At 36.1% G+C, this 9701-nt stretch overlaps 1 protein-coding gene across 5 annotated transcripts in view; it reads left to right on the forward strand.

Annotated features, from left to right (window-relative positions):
- The window catches only part of LOC124308834 (odorant receptor 13a-like), a 117322-nt gene extending 107621 nt beyond the window's left edge, over positions 1 to 9701 (forward strand). For 4 of the 5 annotated variants that reach the window (XM_046771966.1, XM_046771965.1, XM_046771967.1 and 1 more), the window contains 8 exons: positions 2888 to 3093; positions 3523 to 3907; positions 5830 to 6105; positions 7145 to 7428; positions 7565 to 7664; positions 8769 to 8876; positions 9059 to 9214; positions 9296 to 9701. In XM_046771966.1, coding sequence (XP_046627922.1) covers positions 3599 to 3907; positions 5830 to 6105; positions 7145 to 7428; positions 7565 to 7664; positions 8769 to 8876; positions 9059 to 9214; positions 9296 to 9346 — 1284 coding nt within the window. In that variant the 5' untranslated portion in view covers positions 2888 to 3093; positions 3523 to 3598 and the 3' untranslated portion in view covers positions 9347 to 9701. Of the gene's footprint in view, positions 1 to 2887; positions 3094 to 3522; positions 3908 to 5812; positions 6106 to 7144; positions 7429 to 7564; positions 7665 to 8768; positions 8877 to 9058; positions 9215 to 9295 lie in introns of those variants that run through there. The other variant, XM_046771969.1, reaches the window with a different exon arrangement.

The following is a 9701-nucleotide window of genomic DNA, read 5'->3' on the forward strand; positions in this document are numbered from 1 at the left end:
CGAATGAGCTTATATTCATTTCTGTCACATATGTGACAGTGTTTTTTTTTTCATTCGTATTCACCGTATAATCGGTGCGACTAAAATTGATGAAGACTTTTTGAACAGCGGATGTGTAATATCACCAACGTTTGCATCAGCGAGTCAGATGGATTTAAACCATAGTTTGCAGGTTCTTATTAACTTCCGTCGACTGTCGAGGAACGTTTCTATACACACTTCATGCAGAATGCATGGATTCACCTGAAGCGATATTCTATTCATATAAGTTTCAATGCTCGTTCGACATGTTCGCTTTATAGTTTCACGTGTCTCTTTATAGACCGGTATAAGTAGCTAAGGCGATCAGTGTTCAACACGAATGCATAAGACAAGTTGAAACAAGTATGCGGGAAAGCCTTCAACTGGAAATCCCGCTGTAGTAACAGCACTCGATGCTATTATTCATCGTTATATACTGCACGGTATCGGCGTTTTGTGCCATTTCAGAATTCGTGCATCTGTGCATTGAATACAATTACGTATGCATAAGTTCCTCAGACGCGTCGGCAGAGTGAAGATTTTTGCGAGCCTGTATACACGGAGGGAAAGGAATTCTTGAATTAAGAAAATAGATTTTGTTAGAGTCCATTTACTTTGATCTAGTATCCTTTGTTTGTTCCAAATACGATGACCTCAGTTCAACAATTTCGATTTAGTTAGTTTGTCAGAATGATTTAGCCAAGCGAATTCCTTGTTCCAACGAAAGCCTTTCTTGTCGCGATTGAGTGAAGTGTTGATTCGAGTGAATCTTTTAATGTGTTTCCGGAACTGAGTCAACTGAATATCATTTCATTTGAAGTTTGTGTATTGTTCCTGCAAATTTCATTTTCGTTGACAAAAACAATTAGATACTTCAAATAAAATCAGTACACGAATCTAGCCAGCAAAAACTTACATCGATCGAATGCCATACTTTGTTGATCCAATCGGAGCTTGTTTGGCGTAACTCGTTGAATCAGTTGCACCGATTTGTTTAAGAGGTAAAAGAAACGTCACGTGCTTTGAAACAAGTAGAGAATATATTCATCGCAAACATCGGTATACTAGTACTATGAAGGGCCACTAGGCGGTGAACTTTCTCGTTACGGAATTAGTTTCAGAGATAGTAATAAAACCGGGTAGGCGGTTTAGAAGTTATATACGGATAATGTGATATAAAGTTATCATCGGAACTGTTACAAGTGAAGAAAGCATAATACCAAGTTTTGGGTCATCAAAATTAATGTTGACTATAAATAAACAAAAGCTAATGGCACAAGTTCAGTTTAGACTTCTATATACCCAACAATAAGCTTTCGGTTTTCATTCATTAAATATCGAGTAAGTCCCACAAAATATTCACTAAACAGAATGATAAATGACATCGTTCGAAGAATGTGTTTTGTACGCTTGAATAATTCTAATGTTCAGTAAATGCAAAAGATTTTTGTAACAACAGATTTCGTCACATGTTCAAACCATTGAACTACTGACTCAACTAAACATGTATTGAAACAAGCTCAATTTGTTTTGATAAAAAAATTTCAATCACACATTTTTCTGATCCAAAATTCACATTATCACCGTGAAACTCACGTCGTGTTATCTTGAATAAATTGACAATCAGCATGATCATTCAAAGGTTTGATTCAATTCCATATTAGGTTGTCACAAGTATTTCGTCCGAAAAAATTACTTCGTCGAATTAAGTAAGCATTGTGTTCGCCAAATTTGACTATGGCATTTAGTTGAATCAAACGAATATCCCTTGGCTCAAACAATCCTTTCCCTCGGTGCGTATACACTGTATATCACAGTCGTGTTTTGGTCCGAATTCATTAGGCACGAGCCGGGGAAAGAACAGGGAAGGGAGGCTTAATGTATTCGACAAATAAGTGGTAATCGTTATAATAACAACGCAGTGAGCACCTTGTATAACCTAATGAATATTGCCTAAAACCTGCTTCACTCAACCATTTCCCTTTCAAAACCCGAGATAGTGTGTAACAGGTATAAAGTCTATTATCGTTGTTGCGTACTCATCGCACCGTGGCGAATCCCCCGAGCATTAAAGGGGCGAGAGAGGAACTGCTCTAGAAGCTCGACGATTAAACGGGTAGGAAGGTACTCGTCAATTTTTAATCAAAACCAGTCACGGATCGCTTCGTTTTCAGTACCGTTCGGTATGTTGGGGCTAAATTTTTGATCATTCTCTAAACAGAGAGAGAGAGAGAGAGAGAGAGAAAGGGAGAAGGATGAAAATGGAAGAGCAGGAAAGGGGAAAGAAAAATTGGTTTCGATCAAAATTTCCAAGGATCAATTGCTTTTCTTCAACATTTATGCACGTATGCCGAATTTCATGAAAATCCTAATTCATCGAGCTTACAAAAGAGGTTGGAACATTGAATCATCGAATACCCAGATGATTTCAATTTCACAATGGTCAAGATTCAGGTTACTTTTAATTCCCAGAAGTCGATGTTTGGTAATCTTTACTATTCAAAGATTCGTTGGTGTGTTTGACGAAAAGTTTGATCTAGACACGTTGAGCCGTTGAGAGATTTTCTCCGACTCGAAGTTTTGTTGAACTGAAAAATAGTTCGAGATAATGGTTAATCTATATTTCAATGATCCGTTCGACAGTTTTCCTTTTCAATGGCGTTGCATGTCAACTTTAATCGTGCATTAACGACCTGGGAAACACCCACTTGGGCTTATGAATATTCCCAGAAGGTTGTTCGACTTGTGAACAAGTTGTAAGAACATATCCAACGCTCTTTCACGATCCAGTTGGAAAAGTTTGAAAGTTTTTTTTTTTTACCTGTATCTCGGTGAGTGCATTTATATTCTTATTATTGTTTTTTAGATGTATATATACAGGCGAGAGAGAAGACTCGACCTTCTTGAGAAAATTACGAGTGCGCCAACGTCTTCGCCATTATGCAGACAAGTTTCAGGCTTGACTGCAGAGAGAGTTCAACTCTGCCAGAATATCGTTCTTTCTTTTATCTTCCGTTTTGTTGTTGAGGGAAGAATGTCGGTCATTTTCATTTAAAGGGGTCGACTATAAAAGTGAGTGAATTCCAGAATTTTTCATCTCTACAACAGATTATTCGATTCGATTAAGGTTTGTTTCACTCAAAAGTACGTTGATCGAGCTTTGCTGAAATACTTTATTCATTTACGTCAGTCCTTTTGCTGGATGACATTGTTCTTGGAGGGTTCAACCTCTTTTCTACGATCTGGTTTTTTCCAAATGATCATGCTTTTTTCTTCACTAAATTAAAAAAGCCATCGACTTTTTCAAGAAAAATCAAATTTCTACTGTTAGAAATATTCTCGCAAGGGTTGGTTTTATATTTCAAGTTGGCAACACTTGTTCAACATTCAATCAAAATCAGCCGAAACACACTATACAAACATAAGCAGAGATTAATAATCTTAAAATATAATCCGCACGTAATATTTTAATCTGTGTCTTTTGTTTTAAATAAACCTGAGATACCAGCATTGACTTCACATAGTCGCAATTTTCTTGGTAAAAAAAAAAAATCAACCGGAACTTTGCCCGCAAAAAATGGATGAAATCCGATCGTCGAACGAGGAGCATTATCGAAAGGAGTTGATTTTCGAGGGTGTCAAAATGTACGAACGATACGTAACCCTGCATCGACGTTTGCTGCAACCGGTAGGACTTTGGCCGAGAAAAGCTCGTTGGGATAACTTGACTTGCTGTATCTACGAAGCAAATGCGTTTGTTAATATTTCCTGGATGATTCTCGTCTCGTCGAGCCAATATTTTTCCATTTGGGATGCTCGAGATAACTTCTTTGAGGTGATGGAGATCATCAGCGCCATGACGACAGCCTTCTTGATTATACACAAGGTGAGCTTTGAAAGTTGTAAGCTGCATTTTCGATCTTTTCAAGATCTTAGCGACCCTAGAATAATTATGCCTATGCATAGTAACAATAATTTGAATTAATAACTCGGTCATATGAAAGAGTGAACGAATTTTTTCAGTTCACGAAATCAATTCAACTATCTAAACTTAATTAAACACAATTTTTTACTGAGAAAAAATGATCAACTTCTCCGAAAAGTTACACCTTATGCGGTCATTATTATCAAATCACTGAAGAAGTTTCCAAAAATTTTCAGAGCTTGTTTTGATGTTGTGTAAAATTTTTTAATGTACAGCATCTATTCAGTGAGTTTCAAATTTGACTAACAGCCGCAAACGAGATTCGGATATTGAAACGTTTGTCAGTCAGTCGATTTATCGTGTGATATAAATAATCGATGAAAAAAAACCACGAAGTTGATATTGAGTATTAGATATTTATATTTACGGAACGTCGAATTAAATCTCGGTCAATTGCTATTTCCTGCCTGCTTTGTAAAAATCGGAAATCAGAACGCGCCTTTGAATATTGGAAAAACATTAAACTGCGATTACCTCGAAAACAGGAGAACTTCAAGTGATTCGGAGCTTAATGTTTCATATCCTCTCGACAGCTCTGAATAACTTGAATCCAAGGATATATGTATACTGCTAGCAGGGAATGGATTTGCAGCTTCATTGAATTTCGATAACAAAATACGTATATCCAGTACACCGATTGTCACAACGATCAAAATTCGTTTAAATTAAATGTCTGACAATCGTTAAAGATCAAAAACTATTATTATTATTATCTGGAAAAGTAAACGTTTTTTAAGTTTCATTTTTCCGGAATTCTTGGCTTTATTCCACGCGGTTCTAGGTCGTAAGAACTGTTACAATAATTTATAAACCGAAAAATGAAGTAACTCTTGGTCGAAGAATCACTTGTCAGAGTGCAATAAATTTTTTTTACGGAAAACAAAACGAATCTATAGCTCGGAAAAGAGGGGATAGTTTTTCTTACGGCGCAACACCTGAGGAAATAAAAATTACGCCGATAAGTGAAAAAACGTACTTCTTGACACAAAGAATAAAAGTTTCCGTTGAATTGAATAGAAAACTTGTGAACTTAATGTAGCAAAAATTCTAGATCGAAGTCTGCGAGAAAACAATCGGCATTTAATACAACAACTTCGGCAAATATTCAAACGCGTCACATTTGCTCGAGCAAATTATTGTTTGTTTTGAATAAAAAATTAGTATTTGTCAACAACTACTCCGGATTCACCGTGTGTACAATAACACACGTCTGCAAAGAAATCTTACTTCGGAATAAAAATATTACAGACACGAAGGTTTTCAATATGCCGAATCCATGTGTCTGCTTGCCATTTTTTTCTATCACGTATGTATTAAATGATGTGATTTTTTTTCTATTGTTCAAAATTCAGAATTCGTTGTGTTTTGTTTTTGCATTTACACTACTTTAAAATCTATTTAAATAGTAATCCCAGGACACATTGCAACGGAAAATGGTCAGACGGAATGCTTGCAGATTTCTTTTTGATCGATTCGCCGTGAAATTTCCAATCGATGATACGTGAAAAAAGAACGAGAGTTTTTAATAATTGAACATTTTAACTTTATAACTTTTCTTTCTTATGAATGTTATTGCCATCTTTGTTGGTAACTTGTAAGAAAAAATAGGGTTTTATTTGAGAAAAAAAAAAAAAAAAAAAAAAAACTACACGAAAATTATACGTGATACATATTTTTTATTACTATATTTCGATTCGTGAGCATCAAATCAATTATAATTACACTTGAAGACAAAAAGGAGAAGACAATATTTTTTTTTTTATCTTTTTATGCAGATCCGTGTAATCAAACACAACTCAAAATCAGTGTGTTTCGTTCCGCAGGCTTTCACGCTGTTATTCAAACGTTCAAAAATACGAGAAATCGATGATACAATTCGCGAATTATGGATCGACGGATGGTGCAGACACAATGCGTCGGTTCGCCGACAGATGACGATGGTAGCCGGCGTGACGAAAACCCTGACGCTGATTTACCTCAGTCTGATAATAATCACTGTAATAAATTTTGCCGTTTCACCAATGGTTTCGCTTTATACCCAAAGGGCGGCAAATCTCTCCGAGGGTGAAATCGTCTACGTTCTTCCATACCTGGCGCAGGTGCGTTTTTTTCATACCTTAAGAAATTTTAAGAATTCATGTCTCAATAAACAAATATTCAATTTCATTGGAGTTTGTTTCGTTCGAAAGAATGCGTTATTTTTTCTTTTTTTTTTTTCTTTTTTTAGAATCAATTAATACGAAGCACTGTTATCGACAATCACGTCAAATATTTCGCTCTGTGAGACGTTTTGCGGCCAAATCGATTTACTTGAAATTTGGAGAAAATATACGTGAAGTTTTGACCCTCTGTGCCACGTTTCAACAATTCTACCTTCTTTCTGTTCATCGTATTTCTATCTTTGTTAATTAAATTTAAAACAATCGTAAGTTTTTATTGACAGATGAAATTGCGTTTTCAAACGGTCGTAATTGCGATGAGAAATAAAAGGTAAAATCGTTTCTTGACGAAGAGGCTAAACTGTCCAAGAATGCTGTTCCCAAATTTGAAGTTAATCGGTTTAGTCATTTTTTAAACGTGTCACCGAGAAAAATCGTCAATTTTTACGGATTAATTCTATTGAAGAAATACGGAAATAAATCTCGGTCCAGGTCATTTTTAATGAGACGAACTCCAATCGATTGAATAATTTTTGTCAACGTGTAAGTTCTCGGAACTCACTTTCTTTTTTAACCGTCACTCTACTAGTCGTCCCTAACACGTAAATTAATTAATCTTCCAAACTATGCGAAACCCCGTGTGTCGAAAAACCGTTTCCACCCCTTATTCGTGTTTCTTGCTCGTGGAACTTTTCCAGAGTTCGAATTAAACTGAAAATTTAGACGATTCGAAACTTTGTTTTTTCGTAAAAGTTCGATATCTTTACTTCAAGTTTCGCCACCAAATAATTCGGAATTAGGCACTTTGAAAATATTTGGAATTCGGAACTTCAACCCCGCTCTGTCAATCAGTATATTTCGAATCCACTTACTGCGATGTTTCTTCAACTTGTTACCCATTTCCGCACATGATATGAAGCATTACAATAATCATGTTGAATAAATCAAATGCATCAACGTCAACGATGGGTTTATACAGTTTCCCGGTGTGGACATAAGAAACAAAACGAACTACACGATGTGTTACATCGCCTCCAGTATCGTCAGTATTCCGATTATTCTCTACGCTGCTGGAACGGACATTTTTTACATTTCATACATAACCCAGATATCGCTACAGTTCGATTTACTGACGCTGGAAATCAGCGAACTTTTCGACGAACAGAAGACTGACAAATCGCCATCACCCAGCAGAGTCGAAAAATCAAAGATACAGAAGTTTGCCTTCAAGAAATGTGTACAAAAACACCAGAAACTGATCAGGTGAATTTATTTCAATTTCTTCAGAACCAATCTCTTCCATCTAAAGATGAAAATTTATCTCCATTATTCGGACGTGCGATTGACCGTAACGCCAATCCAACTGAGCGTATCGACTTTTCGCTTTTTCCGTTCGCAGCTCGGGCCGGATAATGGAACAGCTCTTCTCCCAAATTCTATTCGGCATATGTGTCGTCAGCACTGTCTCGATGTGCGCAGTTATGTTTGAAACCATAGTGGTGAGTTTCTCTCCTTGAACTGAAACAACGTATTGTAGCTACAGAGTGAATAGACCAGACAGAAGAACGACATCATATCGTAGTGACGTTTTTTTTTTTTTTTTTTTCTATTTTACTTTTGCTTGTTCAACAAAGAGCGAGTAAATAATCCAGTCAAAATAGATCTGTATTCGAGATATGGCTCCATTTTTATGAACAGGGGTTTTCACCTTCAGGAACTCAAATCTGAAATCATGTTTCAACTGCGTAGCTGGCGTTTTTGAAAAACAGCAATACGCTAAGAGAAATTTTTAGTTCCGGTTAACGCTCAGTCCTTGACTATTTTCATTTTTTTACCAGAATCGAAAAATATAGTTCTAGGTAGAAAATGAAAATTAGTTTTCTAACTGTTACCGGAAAGTCTGGTATCCGTTACTATTCTTTCTCATTACGATCACTGTTGCTATATTTTCTTGCAACTGTTGCGAAAATTTAATGCTTGTGCAACAATAAATTGACGTTAAAGCCTTGTTTAACTAAAAAAGTAGAGTAAACCGAAGAAACTGATTTTGCGTTGCAATTACCAAAAAAGGATCGACAATAGCGAAAAATGTTTACGCGTACCTCGTTTTTCGTAATGCCAACAATATTCGAATAGTTTTTTAACGATACCTGTTTTACTGAATTTTTCTAGTTAATTTAACAAATGAAATTTAAATTTTTCTCAGTTTTCTGACGTTTTTTGCATTTTCCTCAAAAACTGATATTGTTAGATAAAAAATGACTTGACCATCGTACAGAGTGGAAAGTTCTACATCGAATTATGTTGTCATATGTAAGAAACGGAGTCGGATTAACGAATTAAGAAAAAAGAAATCCTACTTATCGACGGCATCTGGGAAATTTTGGTGAAATTTTTCCTTTTTTCTTATTTTGTTAATCCGACTCCGTTTCCGACATGTGAGGACATAATTCGATGCAGTATTTTCCGCTCTATACGATAGTCGAGTCATTTTTTATCTATAAATAGCAGTTTTTGAGGAAATCCCGAATATTTTTAATTCAGACCTTTTTTGACCGGCCTATAATACCGAAAATACAACTCATCTGAATTGCGAATTTCAGGCAAGTCACAATCAGCACGGAAACACCACGCAGTTCGCGCTGTACCTAATTTTCGAAGTAACCGAGGTCTTCATCTATTGCTGGTTTGGAAATATTTTAGTGGACAAGGTAAGAATATCAAGGTCGCAGATAGTTAGAGATAACCTTTTGATCTCCTAATTTTGTCGACGAATCTTCAGCTTTTATCAACTTCTCTTGCGTGTCATGTCAGCCATTAATTACCGTCAACCCGTTCAACGAATTATAAAACAAAGTAAATTTACTTGAACTTCACTGTTTTTATACTTCAGAGTATGCTGCTATGTCAGGAGGCTTACTGCACGAAATGGTACAACGCAGATACGATCTTGCAGAAGGATTTGATGATGGTAATGACGAGAGCTCAACAGCCGATCTACGTGAGCGCCTGCGGTTTTGTCGTAATATCGCTGAATGTCTGCACAAAGGTGAGGCAACATGCACTCCATGATATCGTGTAAGAAGTATAAGAAATAAGTGTACGTGCATAAATGATCACATATTTTCAGATACTGAATACCGCAGCGTCATATTTCACACTTATTCGCAAGATGTACTAACAACCCAATTGCTGCACTGTTTGGAAATCTGTAAATTGTTGCATGAAAATTTGTCCAGTGATTTTCTATGCGATCAATTTTCATGGTCTTTTCGAGGATAGTGAATTGATGTTAAGGAATAGCAAAAATGATCAAAGTCTTATTTTAGTAATCACACATTTTGCGAGTTGTTTGAACATTTGAATAAAGTATGAAAGACTTGAATAAATTATAAATCTCAATTTCATTACCGCCTATGACGACGCCTGAATCTAGTGAAAGTTCGTTTCTGGGATGGCTGACTCCATCGATACATCGGTCGATCAAGTTAAGTGGCTAATTGTTGTGCAACAAAACTTCTTTAACTAGTTTCAAG

The sequence above is a fragment of the Neodiprion virginianus genome, chromosome 7 (assembly GCF_021901495.1).
Source record: "Neodiprion virginianus isolate iyNeoVirg1 chromosome 7, iyNeoVirg1.1, whole genome shotgun sequence".
NCBI classification, from domain to species: domain Eukaryota; kingdom Metazoa; phylum Arthropoda; class Insecta; order Hymenoptera; family Diprionidae; genus Neodiprion; species Neodiprion virginianus.